We start from the raw sequence: 23202 nt of genomic DNA, 5'->3' as shown, positions 1-23202 counted from the left end.
TGCCAGGTTCTTTCAGTGCATCCAGACAGCAGTGGGTATGCTGGTCCTTGGAAGCATTTCTCAAATAAGAAAGGATTGGCAGAAAGATGGGCTTGTTAAAAGCCAACTGAATCAGTTGGGCATGCTTTAAAAGGTGCAGTTATTTCTTCATCCCGTGACCAAAAGCTCACAAAGAGACTGACAAGTTAGTTTCCAAGTCTGATGGTGCATCCAGGAGAAAGGATTCTTCTGTGCCTAAAACTTTATAACTTAGAGGACGGGGCAGAAATTTATGACTTGCACGTGGGAAGCCAGGGGGAGAGAGAGAGAGAGAGAGAGAGAGAGAGAGAGAGAGAGAGAGAGAGAGATACAAGGCAACTTCAGAGGAGATGCAGATACATTTTTCTACACTCCTCCTTAGAGGAGCACCAGCTTGGGACATCTCACTTTCCTGTATTTGTCTTTAGTATGAAAGGCTGTTCACACACAGGCTGCTGGCTGGCTGCAGAACAGCCCTAGGAGTTCTTGAAACCAGAACTAAGTCTTGCCAGACTGGCAGAAGGGGCAAGGCTTCAGTAAAACAGCCTAGAATTAGTCTGTTACAGAAAAAAGTCATGACAAGCATGCCTGGATTTTAAACAAAAAAATTAGAAACAGTAAACAAAATAAAAAACTAGTACTGATCAGTGTTTTCTGATACTACGTAATTACTCAAAATTAACTAGTTTAACTGAATTGAGGGGACACTGGGGAATAAACACTAACATTCTCATCTCACACAGGGATCGTGTGGGGGAGATGGGAGTGCAGGGTATTTGTCATTATTGCAAAAAACAAATTTTAAAATTTGCATCTTTAGTTTGATTTAAACATTGCTTTTAGTATGACATCAAACACCAGCTTTGCAGAAGGGGCTGTGGAGGGACGTTCATAGCAGCACACACCTGCGAGTCTTCTTCGGCTCCGGAGGCTCCAGGGCAGCCAATATCGCCTCATCAAATACATTCTTTAGGCCTTTCTGAAAAGGGGCAAAGAGAGAAAGGGGCAGGTCTCATTTCTGAGTTCACACAAACAAAAGCACCGAGAGCCAGGTGGCAGACCAACCCCTGCAGTGAGGGACCCCCATCCGACACCCAGACCCCCCACCTCCTTTGCTCAGCAAGGTCTGCCCCAGCTGCACTGCTGCCGTCAGCAGCTCCTTATCGCAGCAGCCCATCTGCTGACCACGAGCACAGTGCTTAGAAAACAGAGCAGTACACTCCACGAGAAGCAAACACACGGACCGAAGTCGTTTCCTTAAGGCAGTTTTTATGATTAGTTGGGCAGTGACACATCTGACATGCTAACAACAAAGCAGAAAGTGCTGCATTCGAATGGAAGAGCTCTACTGGAGCACGGCAGCACAGCAGGGCAGACACCTGCGCGTCGAGGGGAGGAGAGGAGACAAGGCAAGCATGCAATGATAAACTGGTCCACGACACGCTCAGGGCAGGATTCCGGCCCCGCAGCCTGTGCTCAGGAGCACGCAGGTAGAGGCCAGAAGCTGTGCATGGTATCAGAGTCGAAATGGGAGGAGTACAAAGCAGGGACACTGCATAGGTGTTAAACTGAAGCCAGGAAGAGAAAATCAGAATAAAGCTTCATCAGTCATTTATACAAACAACCGCAGTTTTTAATTTCAAAATTTAAGGAAACTACAATTGACGTTATTCTCCTTCAAACAATAAAAATCAGAAGCGTAAGAGTAAGAAGCAGCTTTACATCTTACAGTAACAGGCTTTAAGAATCTATTACTGAAATGTTCTATCGTGTTAGTGAAAGCAAGATAGTCTTAACAGTTCATAAAGCAGTAGCAAATACATCGATATTTCCTTCCCAAGGACTTACAAATACTCCACTACAGCACAGACAGCCAAAGCAATTGCAACAAAAACATCTCACTGCACAAAGGAGAACCAGAAATTCCTTCACATTACAGCATCACTTGCAGATCACCGTTCCATGTACTTTTGTCATGCAATTACATTTAACAAGAGTCACAAGTAGAAATTGAAAACACACAACGCTTCTTCCAGCTGGATTCAGGAAGATCAAACATCATGTCTTATTCTTTCAATCTTTTTCTTATAGAGAAATGATGTAATCAGATCCTTTCCCCCAACAGCCTGAATTATAAAGCTACCCACATCTGGCAACCCAAGCAGCAGAGAGTTAAGCGAGTCCAGTTCACGTTCCATGGTCACAATGTTTTACTAAAGATTTTAAGCACTGTCAGTCCAAGAGCTAATACAGAGGTTGCTCTAAAATGGTAAGCAGACAACAGCTTTCAATAGAGGTGGCTTTATTCGTTTTTAACCAGGTTTCTACAGTAGTGGGACAGAGGAAGCAGCAGCAAGAGGGGAAGGAGAAAGTTTAGAATATACAGCACTTCCTTTTGGGCTGAGTTTCCGGAGGCTCGAGGGCAGCTAGGATAGCCTCATCAAACACATTCTTCAGACCTCTCTACAAGACAGAGGGGAGGAGAAAAAACAGCAGCCAGGTTAGAGGATTAGAGAAAAACAAGCAGATACAAAGAGCATTCAGGATAGAGCAGGCTGAATTCACACAGGCAGTAACAAGATTTACTTTGCAAAAAACAAAGTAGATCCCAGGAAGAAATCTCCTTTAGACAACCCAGAAGCAAAAAGAGACAGACAGAACATGTGACAGACCACCAAGTTAAACAACACCAACACCCAAGAGGGCAGAGGCACAAACACAGCAGCTGGCAAAGCCACCTGAGGAAGGAGCTGCTCACAAAATCGTGTTTTCCCCTAAGTGCTGCAAACACACCTGGTGAGTTACAGGGGAACAAACACACGGGAGAGCTGTGTGCCCCCCCGAGTGCACTCTTCTGGCAGGTCAGTGGCCACAGCAGGTGCATGGACTCACTGCTGCACCTACAGCAGCAGCCAGATCAGAGCAAAGGCTCCACACCATTCTGCTCTGTGAATTCAGCCCCGAATAACTGAACAACTCCAGACAGCAGGGAAAACACGACCTGGGATTGAAGCGGTGCCTCTCTAAGTAAGCCACTGTCATCTTCAGACATTGGCTATTCAGTCACACACAAAGTGATGCAATACCTTACCTAACAGCCAGCTACAGGAACGATGCACTTCAGTTATTCAGTTAGTCATTAAAGCAAGTGTAACCATTCAAAGGAAAACAGACACTACATTAGGACTGGATAACCAAGATCCAGCACTGCACAAGCGGTCAGAGCTCTAAGAGGTCTGCAGGGATTGCATCAGAGCACAGAGCATGCCTTGCAGTTACTGTAAGCACAACAAGACCACCACAGTACATCAGCACTCCCACACAGCTCTGCCAGGTTTCACGTGAACGCCAGAAGTGAAACCTGGCTCAGTTTGTGCTAACTGGACTCGCCTAAATCTACTGTCACCAGTGCAACCTTTGTAACTTCTGAAGAACTGCTTTATGTCAGCCAAAGAAGAACAGAAAAGCTTCAATTACTTCCTGCAAACATTTGTGGCGTTTGTAGATTTTTGTTTTTGAACACCATCCAAACAAGAGGTTGGTTCAGATACACCCCTCTCAGCAAGTCTTTTACTGGAGCACTCACACAGGAGGTCTCTAAGACAATTCCATCTGGAAGCATTTATGTCCAAGTTACATGCAAGGTTATTAACTTACTTTTATCAAGTACACATGCAATTCTGTACATTTTCTCCAGCATGTTTTAAGAGTTGCAACCTACGCTCAAAAAACCTTAGAGACCTCCAATTGATAATGCCTAAATGCAGCCTGAGTACTAGTTAGACAGTCCCTCTCTGAGGATAAGGCTGTAGTATAGACCCAATTATGCAACAAAGAACCCAAATAGGGCAAGAGTTGAGAAAATAACACTTTTTTTTAGTGTACTACTCTTGGACTCCTCCTTTGCTTTCCTAGTACAGAAAAACAGGGATAAGTGATGACAAAAAAGGGTAAAATTACTGCGAGAACTGGACTGGAGACAGAAGCCTGGATGACAGAAGCCTGGGCACATGAAAGGAGCTGCGTTGGGTCTGAGCAGCCCACAGGCCTTGATGCTCTGGTTGAAGCAGCACTGCTCTGGGCTGCAGCAGCGAGCCAGCTGGGCTCTGGCTCTCTTTATCCCCACTTCCTCATGGGAAACTTAAGGGCCCTCACAAACCTGGTTTTGTCAAAACCATCAGCTGTGCTCAAGCCCAGCATCAGAAAAAAGGAACAAAATTCAAAGTGTTCCCTTGTGCTCAGTAGCTGCACAGAGCTACAGGGAGACTTAAGGATGACAGAAGCAACAACTGGCTTTATTTGCAAGTCCGTCACCCTGCCCTAAAGAGGAAGTGTTACCTACTACTGGCAGTGGTGTTTGGGTATTATTTTGAAGGAAGAAGGCTGAAGGCATCGGTGCTGACCTACTTCAGTGCCTTCATCACAAGAAAAGCCCTATACCTCAAAAAAAAAAATGTTGGAGAGGGAGGGAAAACAGAGTTCACTCTTCACCACTGCAGTTGTCCAGACTCACGATGGTGCAGATACTCTGCCTTTACAGAACAGAGTCAAACTCAGCCTCTTAGGACCCACGTATTGTGTTCAGAACATCTGACTGACACACAGACAAATGAAATCCTAAATCCTGGGGAAAACAAAAATAACAGCTCCGTAATTTTATGATTATTTACTACTGTTGTAAAGTCATTTGCAAGTTAGTGGGAAGGCAGAAAACCTCAGACAGCTGAGATTAACTGTGTAGATGGATGCCAAGGTAAAGAGATAACTGGAATAACCCAGCTGAACCCAGATTCACTTGAAACCAACTACTACAGCACTGCCTTGCAGGTAGGAAAACAATCCTCCTGGCTAGAACAGCCAGCTGCCCTCTGTGCTCAGCAAGCCACCAGCTCCATCACTGCTGGAAACGTCAAACATCCTCCCTTTGCAGAACATCCACGTTTCTGTTTGGCAGGTATTACCAACAGGCTGAGTAAGATATGTTTTGCAGGGAAGGTCAATGACAAAATGAAGTAAAAAGAGCAGAGCAGAAGACTGACTAATCTTTCAGGTGAGAAAGCCTCAGAATCCTCCTACCAGATTATTCCCAACTTCTGAGACCACTACTGGATATACAGCCACCAGAGTTCTCTGGAGGAAATTCAGGCTGAGATTCCAAGTGCATAAAGCTGTTCTCTGCAACGGATACACTTAATTTATCTGGAAATTAAAAGAATGGATAAACAATGAAGTTGTTCTATCAGCCCTTCCAGTAATTTCAGGTGCTTCCATGTAATTTGAACAGATTGAACAAAGCAAATTTAAAGACACAGAGGAAAGGGCAAAAAATCCTGCTATCCATTTCACCAACACGTAGGTCCCACAGTCTAGCCAGCAGCAGCCTTCAGGTTGTGCAACTGACATCATCTATAGCAGGATTCCTTGCCACAACACCTCAGGGCAGCGTCCCACACACTCCCTCAGAAGGCTGCTCTTAGTTTGAAAAAAAACAAAAAGCACTCAGGATGACAAATGGAAAAGCCATTGTGCAACCTGGGCAGAGGATGCAAGGGAAGCAGAACTTCAGGCTTGGAAGCTCAGCAACAAAGTTCTGTGCTCAAGATACTACAGATCAATGCAACAAAATGACAGAGTGAAAAACCTGATATTGTGCACCTCTGGTTTGTGTACATCCTGTAGGTACTAATTCTTCACAGAGGAGCATTAAATACACTGCTAGGAGTTGTAATACATTGTGCAGGAGTGGACACACGAGATTATGTTTCCAAGGCACCCAAAGACAAGGCAGATCCTAGCTATCCACCCTCCCCACACTGACTTAAGGGGGAAAGACTGCCAGGTTTTGGTGCCTCGAGTCAGCAATTTCAGTCGTTTTCAGACTCATTTTCACACATTAGTTCACAGCACAGCCACATTTATATCTTAAGAACTATATGATCAGTATTTTTTGTTTCAACAGAACTTCCATCTTAAGGCATACAAGGAAACAGGTCACTGTCGACTGGGTGGGGAGAAGAGAAAGGAAGCTTTAAAAAGGAAGAGAAAGAAGCTCTCAATTAGGAAGGCTTCTATTCATAGAAGGAACAAAACTTACTTCACTAAGACAGAAACTGAGATCTGTTTTTTTTCTTTGACTGCTCTCTTCAGCTGTGAATTGCATTCTAACCCACTTATTGTCTGTAACGTGCCTTCTAAGTTTTAGATAACAACTTTGCTCCAACACAAAAGCAAACCCAGCAAGCAAGTCCTTCACCTCCCCTCTCCACTCGTGCCTAAATCTTCACAGGCTGATCTGCTTTGTACCACTGCCAGCTCCTCGTGCCTGAGAACAACAGGACAGAGAAAGCTACTGTGTCAACAGCAGAAATGGAGCTCACAGCCTTTCACAGTCATTCTGAGCTGTTTTTCCCCTGTAACTGAAAAAAATATATCTGTATATGGAATACAGATCTGTATATGGAATACAAGCAGAAATGGTCAAAGACCAACTCTTACCTGCGTAAGCGCAGAGCACTCCACGTATTTAACAGCCTTCAGGTCCCGGGCCAGTTTTTCGGCTGTCTCTGGAGTTATGGGCTTCTGCTTGTTCTTGGCAAGTTTTTCAATTGTTGAAGGATCATCTCTTAGATCAATTTGGGTCCCGACAAGCAGGAAAGGAGTCTTTGGACAATGGTGAGTAATTTCAGGTACCCACTAAGAAGAGAAGATAGAGCACTTATTAGTGACCACCTAGTCAAGATTAACACTTTAGGTACTACTAAAATCACAGCAGCAGCTCCTTCTCAGGAGAACTCAGGCAGAGTCAAACCAACCTTTTCTTTCACATTTTCAAATGAAGAAGGAGATACCACTGAAAAACAGACCAGAAATACATCTGTCTGTGGATAGCTGAGGGGTCGTAATCTATCATAATCTTCCTGACCTATAAGGGAGAAGATTAACACAGTATTAGAGGTAGACAGCAAAATATTGCCTTCTACAGGTTGTTAGAGTACACATTCCAGCACAAAAGCATTACTGTGAGTAGTTCTAACTCTTAAGCAAATACACTGAATCCAAACATTCAGGGAGCCTATATTCAGATACAGAATTCATTCAGTTGCTATGTAACAACAAGCTGCTTAAAGTCACAAGAGAGAAGGGAAGGTCAGCAGTGTGCCCTAATAAATTCTTTTTAGGTCAAGCAGCCTCAGACTGCAGAATGTAAATCTGGCTGTAAGTCAGGTCTTCTGCATCTACTCTACCATAAAATATATTCCAACATCAAATTTCATTAACACGCTAGAAGTAAAGTTTCAGAAGCAATTCTGCTCCCTAGGAGGTCCCAGTTCACATCTGAAAGCATCTAGGGAAGTGTTCTTTAAACAGCAAGAGAAGAATGCTGCTGTTACAGGTGTGGGAGTAACAAGGCTGCCTAGCAGCCATCCCCTAAAAATATACACAGGGCAGGCTGTGCTTCAAAGGAAGCCAAGCTGCTCCCTTTGGGCTGCACATCAGACAGCAGCAGACCCTGCAGCACGCTGCAAGCACTGACCCACCAAACTGCAGCAGCTCATTTCTACACCTGCTCAATTCAGTGCCGCTCTTCTTAGAGCAAAGCAAGGCTCCCGTTTAAGGAGCTTCGTGAGCTGGCAATCAGCTGAGAAACACTTGTTCCAAAAACACTTGCATTTCAACCGAGTCTCAAAGACCTCAGCGACCTTAAAGGAGCTGACCACACCTGGACATCTCAGTGGAGGATCTGCAGACTGAAGATGGAGATCTGAACAGCTTGTGGCACCTACTGTACTTCTCTGGAAACACATGGGAGCTAAGCACTGACCAAAACAAGTTGTTGCAATTAAAAGTACCCCCCAAAAAGCTGTCTTCACAGTAGAAAGTTTTTACAATATGTCAGTCATTAATATGGGTTTTATTCATTTAAGTTCTGTAGCTTGCACTAGGAGCTGCTGTTTAGTAAAAAGATGGGTGACCCTCAAAGCAGCAGCCCTTCAATTTCACAAGTTTGGCTCCAAAAGGAAAGCTTTTATTTTCATCAAGCTACATGCACTAAGTCATTTGGCTTCTTCTCCACAGAGCATCTTATCCAGGAACTAAGGAGTTTGTAATAACATACAAACCATGCTTCTGAGAACAATGTGAAGAGTAATTAAAGCCTTAGCACTTAACTGGAGCACAAGATCACATCAGTAATTAATAAAACACTAACAATGCATCTGTAAGAATACAGCTGGAAAGAGTCCCATTAAATTCTACCAAGGCAATTTTAGGCAACACTTTACCAGCCAAGTTCTCTGACAGGACTGTACTGAACAACAGTTTGCAATATCAGAAGTTGTGTACTGCTCTGCTGTTATTACATGCTGGGGAGTGGACAAGTCCTGGGTAAGCTCCTACCCCCTCTTGTTAAGTTCTCACGCTTGCTAATAAATGCAGATAGCTGTGTAACCACTGCACATTACTCCAGCCACGGACTCAAATACAGTCTAATTTCAATGAACAAAGAAGCCTGCAGACTTTTCCCTTTCAACTTTTGCCTCTTCTGGTACACCTTTATGGTCAGCATCACTTCAGCTAAATCTAGGGCAGTTACAATGACACGAGCACTCGATTTCTCACCTGCAGTATCAAAGAGGCCTAGAGTGTAAGGCTCTCCTCCAATCATAACCGTTACAGCATAGTTATCAAAGACCTGTTCAGGAAAGAAACATTTAAGAGCAGGTCAGTACGCCATCTTTCAAGCCATCGCACTACTTACCACATTGAGCCCCCTCTGATTTGTACAAGAGTCATCTCAGCAGGCCAGAATCCATCACGCTTCCTGCACTGCCACTGAGGCTGTTAACAGGATGATTCCATTTGTGATAGGGATGCAAGAGTTATTTCCACACTTTCTCTAAAGTAAAGGCACACTAGATACACTGCTGCATCTAATACCATAAAAGCCACTGAACAAAACACCTGTAACAGCTCTTGCCTGTAATTGAGAAGATCAGGCTACAGCATCTGTGCAGCAGCTGGTACAACAGTCCCATCCACGAGGTCACAAGCACACACTGCACCAAGTGTTTCACCCAGCAACTTGTTTACAACACAGCTGATCACACGCTCCTACCCAAAGCCTTTTCCTTCTAAACCTGCAAACTCATTAACTCATTACTACTGCTGGAGGTCAACATTAATTTCAGTGACCATTTCATCTTCAGAACCAGAACAAAACGTTTCAGAAGCTATCTTCATCAAAAGCTTTTCCCATTGGAAAAAAAAAAAAAAGCTGCCTGCACATTGTGCTGCAAGTAATCTGAGCAAGGATGTGAAAGCTCCATACCCTTCAACACAACAATCAAGTCTGAGCAGCTTCCACAGCCGAAGTAAATTGCAGCATTAAAGCAGGTCCCAGTGAACTCGGAAGGTTTTCACATAAGTGATGGAAGAAGGAACGCTGAGACATGAGCTGTCACACCTATTCACAAGGTTTCATTACAAGCTAAGGCCCTTGAACAATTTCCACTAAGATATGCGACTAAGACTAGCAGAACAGCACTTCAAAGCTGAACTTCGATGAGTTCAGATCCATCTCCTCTCCAGCCAATGCTCTGGTTAAAGCAATACCTGCCACATTGATTTTTCCAATTTGTTACAACCCACTGTGACCCAGAAGGAAGTTATGCATCCCCAGAACCAACTAGAACTGGAAGTTTCCCTCTCAAACAGTTACGGTTTAACCTTCAGGATTTAAGGACTGCAAGAGACTTCAACATTCACCCATTACCTGCAGCCCAATCCTTTGACACACTGCCCTGATTTTGCTTTATTGCACCCTCCTGTGAGCATCCAGCCACAGCACGAGACCTTCAGGGTGCGGAAGGAGGCTGCAGGCATTCCACAGGCACAATCCAAGTGCAGTGACCACTACTTCAACACCCCAAAGTACAAACGACCCAAAGGATCAGGAAGTGGCATGCTCCTCACTGAAGGTCAGAGCACCGACTCTTTGAGGTGTCAGAGGATTTTGACAAGCTTGAAATCCCAAAGATATTCCTTAATCAGCACTCCTGCTCTGGCCCTCTACTATTACCTCATCTGTACCCAGTGAACAGAGTTTAAGTTATTAAATGCAGCTGCCCCTTAGGAGGATTAACACACTTGGTTTTTGTTTTTAAAGGTACAGCTAGAATTGAGAAAGGCTGTGGATCCAGCACTGGAGAGGCCAGGGTTAAAAGGCCAGCTCTTCATGACAAACTTGCAAGCACCATAGATCTAGCACAACCACCATTTCATTCTCAGCTGTGCTAAACAGCCTAAAACCCAGAGCAGCAACAGACCAACAAGAAGTTTCAGTTCCTGCTGGTACCAGACAGCCTCCTACAGCAGGAAGCTCAAGCTTCCACGTTACAGAACTCACACCACCTACCATTCCCAGGCACTGACAGTGCCACTGCAACACAAGTTCCTTGCTGCTTTTTTTGAAAAGGGAATGATGTCAAAAATACGCATGCGATAAACTCCATACCAGCACAAAATCCGCATCCCCCTGGGAAATACCCTTGAGAAAGAAAAGCAAAACAGAACCAACTGAAAGATCCTATCAGACTGAACCAGCAGCTGCAGAGTGCAGGCATAGCCAAGCAGGGCAACAGCACACACAGCTTATATCAGAGCCTTCAACAGCTACACGTGCAGAACAGATCAGTTTGAAACCAGACTCAGACTTCAGAGCACCTCACCTGCTACTAACTGCTCTGTGCCCTGTCACAAGGCTCTGCCTTCATTTTGGAATGATGCTGTTACACTTCTTTTCCTATTTATTACTACAAGCATTAGCCAGAATATCAGAGCCTACTTACCAGTTCTCAGAGCCTGAAAGAAGACTTTAGGCCAGAGCTGGCAATTGGCCTGTGATATTCCCAGAACACTGAGATTCTCAAGACAAGGTTCAGGAGGAAAAAACAATTTCAGAAGCATGGGACAGTTTTAAAAAGTACCACAATTGAGCCTCAGCACATCATGACCACACTTAAATGACACGTAACTCGAGTAGCTGTTCCACACTGCTTATGACCAGGGCTTTATAGATACTACCACCTGCAGGACAGCAGACTTGAAACGTGTATTTTGAAACCTCACAAGTTTAAGATTGAAACATTTTTGAATGTAATGAAGGGTAACTTCACTGGGGATAAATATAGAAGCTTCAGGCTCACTGCTGAAACCTCACTGAACACTTTCATTTTGTCTTGACCATAAAGACTAGTTTAATAGGGCAAGCAGACTTCCCCAGGCTCTGCGCAGCACTTGGTTATCCTGGAAACAGCACAGCAGGTTTCTCTGCACCACTCGACAGCAGCAAAGTGCAGATTCAAACACAACCAGTCCCCTGCCAGTCCTAAACAGGAGGATCTCTGCAAAAGGCTGAGCCTTGGTCTCTGTGCCTACACACAGCCCTCAGGCTGGTCACTGCACCAAGCTGCGTGCTCTCAGGCTTGGGGATACCTGCACCACTTCTTCTCCAGCACCAAATCCACAACTAAGCTCACAAAAAGTCAGTCCTGTTCCAGGGAAGCCTCAAGTTTAGCAAGCTGAAAAGTCTTCAGAGAGTGGTCAGAGACAGCAACTAAAAAGAATCACAGAAACTTCCTGCAGCTTCTCTGTCACAAAAACGACTTCTTTCTCCCCTTTGGCTTGGTGGGTTCCTTTTTTTGTTTGCTTTTACACAAAGTATCTGCTGCTTTGAAAGAGGCACCATGAAGAACCCAGCATCTCAAAGGAGTTCTGTTCTTTTAAGTTGCTTTGTAACAGCCCAGTGACCCCCAAAACAAACTGAACATCCCACTGCCAGCATGCCAATCCTGCATAGGCACTATCAGAGCAACACACTTCTCTATCAGAAAAACAACACATGCAATCAGACTGCTCTAACCTTGATCTTGAGACAAGCCAAGGGATTTGGTAGCTCAGAAAACTGACACTGTAAGACTCAAAAAGGTTACAGCAAGCGTTACATGAAGACAAAAGGAATACATACAAAGCTGTTAAATATCTGTATGCACAACTGGAATGAGACTGAACACTCTAGATCCAAACAGGACTTCAGCTGAATAGGAGGAGTAAGCACACACTCCACACTACACTGCATGATCTCTCAAAGCTGCAAAGCAAAAATCAGCATCAAAAATGGTAACTGTGGTCAGTGACCATCTCAGCAGCATGAAGTACCATTTTCCCTAAAAGTAAAGGTGTGGCTGCAACAGAGCTCAGCAAGCTGGAGACAAGGAGTTCCTGCTGCCCAACCTCCACTTTGCACTTTTAGCAACAGCAGATAATCTGATTCACAAAATCCAGCCAGTGGCCATCAACAAACAGCAGCCAAGACCCTACAAAGCACTCAAACAGCAGGAACTGACTGCACACAGGAAAGAACCCCAGCACCACCAGGTGATAGCAAGGATCAGCAGCAGCACAACAGACCCTCATTACTTTTCCATGGTGCATCAGCCTGCAACAAGCTGAAGGTACAGATATTGAGGTGTTTATGCCACAAAACTTCTTCAGAAAGGAAACTCATGCTGCACAACCCGCCGTCCCCAAGAACTGGAGCCATTCTCACACTCACCGTTGGTACGTATTCCGACGGGAACTTATTTGTTGTGTAAGAAATTAAGAGGCAGGTTTTACCAACAGCACCATCTCCCACAACTACACACTTAATCGTCTGCATAGCTGAAGTCTGCTACAGTATCAACTCCAACGTGAACCTGAAAGGAAAAAAGAAAAAAAAGAGATTTAGGATTTTCATTCCCCCCGGATTGCAGTGTGTGCCATTAGACAGCTTCAGCTGAGCCCAAGGCACTGACAGGACGTACTGGGATCTGACAGGAAGGTATTCCTACACGAAGCACTTGATGCAATCACTCCATTGCACACATCAGAGGACATTCATTTTCATATATGCAAATTCTTCCAAATTGCTAGCCTTTGCATTGCACACCATTGCCAAATACCAGCTGAGTTTGGCACAGTCACTTCTCACATCGGGAAGAATCTGGTAAGTCAAGTCACTCTAACATACAACATATTTTTTGCCTGATTACCTACAGCTGGGCAAAAAAGGTTCCAATGCCTTTCAGTCTATTTCTAATGCACAAAAGCACCCAGCCTTACATGCACTGAAAAATGGAAGTGCAAACTCGGTTCTTGCTAGCTGCTAAGTAACATATCTCCCAAGAGATCTTACCAAGGAAATACAGCAGCATGAGCTCTGAAAATAGCTCACAGGATAAAAATAAGCAGGTACAGGCAGAAGCACGCACGGTTTTTTTCAAAGGCGAGCTCTGTAACCTTCATGTTTCAGCTCCACTTCACCTGCGCCTTCAGCCCCACTCAGAACAGAGCAGCTCAGAGGGCCCCCATTTCCCAGGGAATCCATCACTCTCCAGATGCTACAGAGCCACGATGCAGCAAACTGTTTCAGTGCTGCCCCTGGACAGATTTGAGCACTGTAACTAACTGGGTACTTTCCACCAATACTTCCTCCAAACCTTAGCTGGCTTCCTCCAGAGCCAGGCACAGCCGCCCTTCATTAAGCTATCATTAAGCTATTACTCCAATGAGTAAAATTACCAAGCCTTCAGTCATGTTACCATATGAGAGGATGAAACCCTAACCCCACCAAACCTAATTGCAAAGCTGCCAATACTTCCAAACATTTCCATATTATTTACACAAACAGCAAGGATTTGCTTACAGAGATATCCTCCACCAGGGTGGGGGATACAAGAGCCTCAGGGCTGCAGCCTCACCTCATCATTCTGCCTTCTGCACTGAGATCAACCCCATCAAAATCATGGAAATGGCACCCGTTCAACACAAAACACAGCTCAAAACAAGGTCCTTGTCAGGGAGCTGGATGCACTATCCTGGAATCCACTCTTCCACAGGAAAACGAAAGAAGATGCACGCATCAAGTTGTGATAAAACAAAACAGTCCAGCATGAGACAGGCCTGCAGAAGAACTCATCCCCAAAGGGAATGCTAACGAAGGGAGGAAAAATTACAAAGTTTGTTTCCTCTTCACAAAGTGCCCATTAACAGCACGCCTGCGTACAGGGCACCGAGCAGGACCAGATAGTAGTTTTAAATACCAGAGGGAATTGAAACAGGAGTGGAAAGCACTGAAGTCATCCCAGTTTGAGTGCAGTAAGTGGACTGAGACACATAATTATGAGCCTGGCAGTTGGGTCTAGAGAAGAAAGCTGATAAAGTCCAGGAATACAATGCAATTTGCGTTAGTTCTGCTCAATAGGGCTTTTCTTAAACCTGAATTCATTTATTTCTTCAAATCTTTGTATTCTAATCAAAGGAAAGAAGAAAAAAAGCATTTCAGTAAAGCACATGTTAAGTGACTGCACGTCTAACAGCTACTCAGTTTTACCCCATCCAACATGCAATTTCAAAAGGGGATCTCACAGAAATCAAGAATATCCCAGGAAATGGGATTTCTGGGAAGTGAGGATTACAAAGCCTGGTAAGATTTGTCAAATTGATCAGATGGCTCCAGTGCAGACCCAAGCAGCTCACGTGTCAGAGTTTCATTTAAAAGCTTGGTTACACTTTTATGAGAGACAAGTGAGCTCCCTTAGGAATCACCCCCTAGAAGCAGCTAGCAAATGCAAGCGTTAGGATTAGAATAGAATTACCTGAACCACCAAAGAGGGATTATATGCCCACACCAAGTCTCACACATTCTCAGTGCAGGCCTGAACACACACCAGAAGTCACCGCAGAAAGGCTGAAGAAACCCTGTGTGAGGTGCCTATGGCAGCCCCCCACGTATGGGGCACCCACGGACAGCCTCAGCCCCTCTCAGGAAAGCCTCCTTCCCCACTTTAACAGCAAGCACCTGAAGTGCAGCATCACTGGCTGAAGCATCAGTGAGACACTGTCAATCTTGACATACAATCAGCATTCCCTACTGAAATGAGAAGCACAAACCATCTTGCCTTCACTCTCTCCATACAGCAGTTTAACTGCTGTAGAAGCCGCAAGCCCAGCTCGTTAAGATTCTTAACCTACTGATGTCTGTTTGCAGGTTAAAACGAGTACCTTATTCTAAGGCAAAGGAAGCCCCGCTGTCAAATCTGTCTGCACATCCTGTACAAGCTTCCTGTCAAGCCATGGCAGCACCACGGCTTCCTCTTCACACAGCACTGAAGCTGCTGCCATTTCATCACCCACCGGCTAACGCAGCTTGCTGCAAGCTGCCAGCTGACAGCCAACAACCATTTTGTGATGCTCCTCAGCGTGCACCACTGACACACAAACCTAAGCTCACCCAGCCTGCCACAGCGAGAAGTCTCCCAGATGAGGGGTATCGAAGCAATGTAATCAGCTACTGGGAGGTTTTGCTCACCAGAGAGGAAAAACCAGAGCATTAAATGGAGAAGATCCTAATTGCATGCCTGCACTACAAACCCAGCCCAGCAAACTCTGTCCCAGGAATGACCGTACGACACTCCGCCTCTCTGTGAGGGAACCGCTGTCAACATCATTAAAGGACCTCAGAGCCCTCAGTGTTCCCTCTGTTCTGATGGTGCAAAACAGATTAAGGGCTGAACTCAGAACAAGTCTGAAGAGCGGCATTACCACGGCCAGCATCTTCCTCTGTAGGGGAACTGCAGCCATTCCCTGAAGCAAGCTGAAGTTTCCAGACCAAAGTCCATCTTTCAGCTCCCCAGGAGCCTTCCTCATGGAGCAGACCTCACCCCAAGCAGCTGAGAAGTGACAGATGTGCCACTTCATGAAATTGAAAGGCTTTATTACACTCTAAACCACTTGATGCCAAGGTTACCTGCCCATCTTGCCCGTAGCTCAGATCACTGCAGGCACACAAGGTATCCCAAACGTTCAAGCTGAGTTTATGGTTTGGGGGTTTAATTTCCCAAACAGCTAAACAAAAACAAAAGTCTGACAAAATACAAACCAGCACACAGCTGCACTCCTTCAAAACACAGCAAGTGATCGAGTTTAAGGCAAAACCTGTAAAGAACAGGAGGGACAGACTTAAGAAACAATCCTGCACCACAGCAGTTAAAGACCTTGAAACAACCACACAACAGCTGTACCCTCCGAGGACTTTTTGGAGCTGCCACTAACAGTTCAGCCAGCCCTTAAAGCCAGTCTCAAAACTTACACTCTGAGAGGTGCTACTGTTTGTTTTAAACAGAAGCTGTTTCAGCAGCCAAAAGAGCTGCTGCGTTACAAAGTGCCATCGAGGCAACCACAAGAATTCTGGTGGAGATCCAACCCCCACCATCACCCAGAGGCTTGGCCAGAAGCTCCCAATGTGCACAGAAGTAACTGGAGGTGCCACCTCCCCCCTGCCCACGCCTGAGAGCTGGAAATGCTCCAGCAGAACCATCCAGAGACACGGGACCACCAGCACAGATGGAGCAGCACTGTGACACCCAGGCCGAAGTTGTACCTGCTATCAGGAACCACGTGCTCCACGCAGGGGCAGCAGGAGATCCCCAACACATGCTTCAAGTCTGCCCCTTGACGGGGCCTATCTATCCCAAAGTCTCTACGGTTTTGAAGTAACTTTTTTTCTGGACGAGTTACTATGAACTACCAAGAAGGAAGCTCAAGGTCACCTCAAAATGCAGCTCTTGGAGATTAACTGATGTTTTCTGTGCTTAATGCAACTTTCTGCAATTATGTAAGAACTGACAGCTACCCCTTCAGAAGGGCTCATCACAACGGGCTGATGAAGACCTACACGAGACAGGAAGCGAATACAGCCGAGTGGGAGAATTTCAGAAGTCTGAAGTTAAACTCCTACCAGCATTAACACCTTTCAAGTTCTACTACTTAAAAGGAAAAAATAAAAGACATTCAACAGCCATGCCACTGCACAGCCCTGAATTCAAAACAAGCCTGGTCAAGCAGAGCATGACTCAGTGGGCACAGCACAGCAAGGCTTCGTGTGCTGCCTGCAGCCTGCTCCTCTCGGACCTCAGAGCAACCACCTCCACATGAACTCAGCATAAGGCAGAGGATGCCATCCTATATTAAACCCTGAGAAATACAGAAGCTTATGTTAAGTCCTTGCTTTTAGTCTTGAATTTTTACTCTCTCTCACAGCCCACAGACAGCTGTTCAACCCTGCTGTGCAATAAAATCTTGTTCAGTGCTTCTATACAGTGTAAAGCACATCTACCTGTACTTGCTTAGCTTCACGCTAACAGTTCAAGATGCAAGCTGTACCTGTGCTCCTGTCTGCACAACTAACAGCTCATCACCAGGCACACCAGCCCCCATGCTCAGCTCCCCTCCCTACAGCCAGACACGTTTAACAGTGCTACAGCTGACACTGACAGCAGCACAGCTGCTTTGGTGAGCATTTTTACATAAGGGCAGCCGCCCTGCGTGCACATGGGCTGCAGTGCTCAGAGAATGGCTCAGTTGCTGGCACTCCATGCACACAAACTGCCCCAACACCGTCTGCAGGAAGCAGCGTGCTTATCTCAGGCCTATCAACAAGACTGCTGAGCACTGAAGAGACGATGCTTTGCTGAGAATAACATTCCAGAAGAGACTTTTCATTGATGCTCATCTCCCTTGGTGTTCCTAATACTTTTATTTAGCTGAAGCCAGAGGTAAAGTAGCAGAGGCTGCCCTGCGCTCAGCAAATGAGGAGCTAACTGCCATGGCTGGTGCCAGCCTCACATTCTTCCTTTTCACAAGACAGGAGGACGCTGGGAATCATGCATCACCATTCAGAAGAAATGGGGTAAATCTGCAGCAAAACAACTTAAAAAATCGTCATTTTAAAAAGTTTTTCCCCCCCAAAATTCGATGCTTTCATCCCACATTAGTGGGAAAGGAACTACTATAAGAACCCAGGGACACCCTGCCTTCATGCAGTTTCTGTCACTTCTTTTGCCTTCTGGTCATTTTGGCCACTTACCTTCATGCAGGCAGAAGATGCAGCAAGGGTGCTGTTATATGTTAAATCCTTAAAATACCATTTTATGTGTATTCCAGCACAAAGGGGTGACAGGAGAAATGGCAAAAGCCTACAATGCACTAAGTGTGTAAAGAGAGCTCCTGCTAGAGCACTAGAAACCCACATTACTTCCACTTAATGCAACAGCACCTCAGAAACTGAGCATCAAGTGTGAGGATGATTCCACCCCCCTACAACTCCTCCTGAAGGGCAATCGCCCTGGATGGCTGCAATTCATCATCAACCCATGGGCAGAGTCGAAGCTGGGCTGGACACAGCAAGGCAGAGGACTGAGGTGTGCAAGTCTGTAGGTGACTTCAAAGCTGTGAGATTTGAGAGACTTAACATGAGCCAGCAGTGCGCTCTGGCAGCTCGAAAGGCAAATGGGATCCTGGGCTCCATCAGGAGAGGGGTGGTCAGCAGGGACAGGGAGGTGATTGTCCCTCTCTACTCGGCTCTTGTGAGGCCCCATCTGGAGTACTGTGTCCAGGTGTGGAGCCCTCAGTACAAGAAAGACATGGAGATTTTGGAAAGGGTCCAGAGGAGGGCGACTAAGATGATCAGGGGGCTGGAGCACCTCCCCTATGGGGACAGGCTGAGGGAGTTGGGCTTGTTCAGCCTGGAGAAGAGAAGGCTGCGGGGTGACCTCATTGCAGCCTATCAGTACCTGAAGGGAACCTACACCCAGGAGGGGAGTAAACTCTTCAAAAGGGCTGACAATAGCAGGACTAGGGGAAATGGATCCAAGTTGAAGGAGGGAAGATTTAGGTTGGATGTTAGGGGGAAGTTCTTTACGAGGAGAGTGGTTAGGCCCTGGAACGGGCTGCCCAGGGAGGTTGTGGATGCCCCGTCCTTGGACGTGTTCAAGGCCAGGTTGGACGGGGTCCTGGGCAACCTGATCTAAATGTGTATGTTTGGTGGCCCTGCTAGGCAGGGGGGTTGGAACTACATGATCCTTGAGGTCCCTTCCAACCCGGGTGATTCTGTGATTCTGTGAGCTTTTTTTTTTTATTATTATTTTTTTAAATGTTTCAGTGTGAAACACAACCAGAACCGCAGTGGTGCACGTTCAGTGTATCAGACGAGTTCTCTGAAGCAAAGCTGGAACCCAACTACACCAACGTGCTGTATTCACTTTGAAGCCTGCAGTGCGACAGATAACTTCTGGAGAGATTTCAATTAAGATGTCCCAGCTGCCCGTGCTGGTAAGACTGGGAAACATTTTTCAGTACAACAATTGCATTTCAACTAGAAGGAGCTTCTTATCGGGATTAGCAAACATTGTGCTGCTCTCAGCACCAACTTACCATATTTTCTATGGGAAAGCAAGAGCACAGTTACGCTCTCATCAGGAAAATCCCTACAGCTTTCAGTTGGGCTCCATTTCCATTTAGCAGCCATCTTTCCAGTAAAAAACACCTCCATTGTTCTTAGGTATCTAAAGATACTTGTGGTACTCTGGCCCTTCGGACCTTTTTTGCTTAACAATAAAAACACAACAAATTTCCACCTGGCCATCAGTCCCCAGCAAACAATTCCAAAGCAGGATATATAACGAACTGGAAGCATCAGGCACAGCTCATGAATAACCAAGTTCAAAGCACGCAAATCTAACGATTTAAATTTGTCTAAGACATGCTGGCAAACTGCAAACGTGTTTTATCCTGCATCACAGCAGTTTTTATTCCTCACCAAGCCTTAAAAATGCTTTTCCTCCTTATTACTGAAGCATATAAGCAGTAAACACACTGAACAAGGAATCATTTCACAATTAATAATATATTGATTCAAGTCTTACGCACGTCTGCATTACCTGCTTCAGGTGAATATTTGCCTACACTGTCTGCCCCACCATCTTACACTAACAAGCACTCGTTTACAAGCCAGAACAACACATTTCCACTTAATACAAAGGCTACCTAAACTTGTTTCTGTGCAAGAATATCTTGCTAACCAGCAGAGCCAAGCTCCCAGTGCTCACTGCCTTACTGCAATCAGTAACACTAGAAGCTTGACCCGGGTTTTAATTACTCTTCTAAAAAAAGGCCATTTGGGGTGCTCCAATTTAACATTTTGAATAAAGCCAGCCAGGCCCTCTTTCTCTAGGGGAGAAGAAACACAAACGGATACAATCACAAGTGCTAAGACTGAACTACTTTTGCCTACACATCTATCACATCCTCCCACCCAGGCCTTGCCTTGGTGGTGCTGTCAGATGATGGGAGCAGAGCAGTGCTGGCAGATGGGGCAGGCACCGTTCTCAGCTCTGCCAAGCACAGGTTGCACAGCCACCTGGGCACGGCGTCCCGTTGTCGCCAGCAGCTTCCAAGCTCCATCCGCTCACAAGCGAAGCAGCTACGGAAGGGGCATTAAAATACACCACTCTCGTCTTCGAGACCTCAAAAACGAAAGAGAAACGCCCACCACAGCAAGGCCCCAAAGAACCAACGGGACGGTGAATGACCCAGCGGCACCTGGGCGAGACAAAAGCCGGGGAGCGCCTCCCAGCTTCCCCAGGAGGAGGAGGAGAGGGAAGGAAGCGTTTCGCGGTGCCTAAAGCGAAGCCCACACCCGCGCTGCGCCTCGGACCCGCATCGGAGCTGGGCGTCGCTCCCGGAAGAAGCGGAGGCCCAACCTGCGACACCCGACCTCCGCCTTCCCCTCCTCCCTCGGGCGGCCGGGCGGCACCGCGGGGCTCGCAGCCGGAGGGCCCGCCGCTTCCTGCCGAGCGAGGCCAGGCCGGCCCCCGCCCGCGGCGCCGGGAGCGGAGCGCAGGGCAGACGGAGCCGAGCCGGGCGGACCGCCCCATCCCCACACGCAGCTCGGCCCCGCTCTGCGCCAACAGCCCCGGCCCAGCGGCGGTGAGGCCCCGCACTCACACAGCGCAGCCCCAAGGAGCGCTGCTCGCACACGGCCGGGTCCGGGCCCGGCTCGCCTACCCGTCCGCCCTCCCCTCCGCGCTGCGGACGCGCGGCTCCCAGCCTCCCGCCCCGCTCCGGCGCTGCCGCTCACCTCAGAGTCTCCGCCGGGCGTTGGCGGCTCGCTGCGGGGTCTCCTCCGCTTCAGGCGCAGGGGCACGCTGCCGGTGACGTCATCACGCAGAACTGGGCGGGGCGTTGTGTTGGTGACGTCATCACGTAGGAACGTGGGGGCGGGGCGTGGAGCCGCGCTTCCAGCTCGCCCGGTTTGGGGGCGGTGGGGCTGAAGGGCGCTGGCATCGCTCAGCGGTACCGGTGCGCAACCTCGTCCTCAGTGCCGTGTCCACACATCCCTTAAGTACCCCCAGTGTTGGGGACTCCCTAAGCAGCTTGACTGATACCACTAAACGAGCCAATGCAAAGGAAAATACACCGGGTCTGATGTTAAACATACTTAACAATGCTGGCTTTCACAAAACTAGGTAATGTAAGCAAATCATCCTTCATCTACTCGAGAAGCCTGGTGTACCATTATCTAAGTCGGTGTGTGGGCCCTTTGCAGTGTAACACTGTGAAACTGGAAACTGGATAGAAACAAGAGGAGGGCAATGTGCGGTCATGGAGAGGAAGACTGCTTACTTCATCTGAGAGGGTCCTGAGAGCCCCACACCAAGCCACTGAGCATGTGCAAGGAGGTGGGACCCTACGTTATACTGTACCATAGAACGGCCTGGGTTGAAAAGGACCACAGTGCTCATCTGGTTCCAACCCCCTGCTACACACAGGGTCACCAAGCAGCAGACCAGGCTGCCCAGAGTCACATCCAGCCTGGCCTTGAATGCCTCCTTGGGCAACCTGTTCCAGTGCATCACAGAATCACAGAATGGCCAGGGTTGGAAGGGACCTCAAGGATCATGAATCTCCAACCCCCTGCCACAGGCAGGGCCACCAACCTCCACATTTAATGCTAAACCAGGCTGCCCAGGGCCCCATCCAACCTGGCCTTGAACACCTCCAGGGATGGAGCTCTCTGGGCAGCTGTTCCAGCACCTCACCACTCTCTCTGTAAAGAACTTCCCCCTGACATCCAACCTAAATCTTCCCTCCCTCAACTTAAATTCATTTCTCCTTGTCCTGCAGTTATTTACCCATTCAAATAGTTGATTCCCTTCCTGTTTGTAGGCTCCCTTGAGATACTGAATGTTATTGACTATTGCTGAGCAGGAAACCTTTTGCATATGTAACGCAGGTAACATATTTAAGCTGAAGGTCTTTTGTTCAAGATATGTGTGGTTAGGGTGAAGATATCCACTCAGGGAGCATTGGGACACTCAGACATAGCTCTCACACACAGTGTTTGAGTAGCAGGAGCCAAAAAGCAGCCTCCTGGCTGAAAGAGAAAACTCATTTAAATCAATTGAATTCTTAAGATCCAGGAAGACTTGCTGGGCTTGTTGTGCAGCTCAGGAAGGCAAAGTGCTAGCAGCAGTAAGCCTGCGGTGCTGCCCTGCAATGGGCAGCTGAAAACCATCTGATGAGGCTGAAAACCCCTCTGCCCCTCCTCTGATTTTGCTCAGCCCTGCTTCTGTGCCCTCAAAATGCAAAAATTCAAAGGTGCTATAATGCTCTTGGTACATCGGGGAGATGCTTCCTGCACTCTCAGTCCCATCAAGCCATTATTAAACTCATCTCTTGGGATCAAAAGAAGACAAGGCTCACGTCAGCAAGCATCAGCTCTGGGGAGCAGGTATCAGCCAAAGATGAGCAAAGCCACTCTGCCAAGCACTGTTGACATCAGAAGCACATCTCCCACAGAGACTGTCCATCTCTGGGGCTTTTGGAACGAGCCATTGGCTGCACATCCACTGCTGCCCCGAGTGCTCATTGAAGAGCAATGGGAGAGAAATCTTTAGAAATACCATGACTGGGTGCACACCTACCCACAGCCACTGCCTCCAGAGCCAGCAAGCTGCACTGTGCCACCTCTGCTGAGTGTAGCAGCATTGTTTCAAAAGGAGGAAGGGCTGTTTGCAAAGCTCTGCTCTTTGTTGCAACCAGGTTTACCTAGAAAACACCTAAATGCAACACTTCCCATGTCACTGAGTCCACTCTCAGCTTGCACATGGATTAGCTCTGCTAAGTCTGTGACCTGAGATGGAAAAGCATTAAATTAAACTTGGGTGCAGATAAATGTGACTGTGAATGGAAACAAGGGTCTCAAAGGAGGACCCTGATTTTTAACCTTTTGTACAGCAAATGAAA

The 23202-nt window shown here is 46.9% G+C and overlaps 1 protein-coding gene across 1 annotated transcript; it reads right to left on the bottom strand.

The window, feature by feature from the left end:
- Positions 1-907: 907 nt before the first annotated feature.
- CDC42 (cell division cycle 42) lies at positions 908-12736 on the bottom strand (the record flags this gene model as incomplete). The annotated part of the gene is made up of 5 exons (XM_079545480.1): positions 908-997; positions 6514-6711; positions 6831-6940; positions 8638-8710; positions 12632-12736. The coding sequence occupies 5 exons, from the start codon at positions 12734-12736 to the stop codon at positions 908-910; spliced, it is 576 nt and encodes a 191-aa protein (XP_079401606.1).
- Positions 12737-23202: the final 10466 nt, after the last annotated feature.

Source organism: Tetrao urogallus (assembly GCF_951394365.1).
Source record: "Tetrao urogallus genome assembly, chromosome: 21".
In the NCBI taxonomy this organism is placed as follows: Eukaryota; Metazoa; Chordata; class Aves; order Galliformes; family Phasianidae; genus Tetrao; species Tetrao urogallus.
This window is presented reverse-complemented; position numbering and strand designations above follow the sequence as displayed.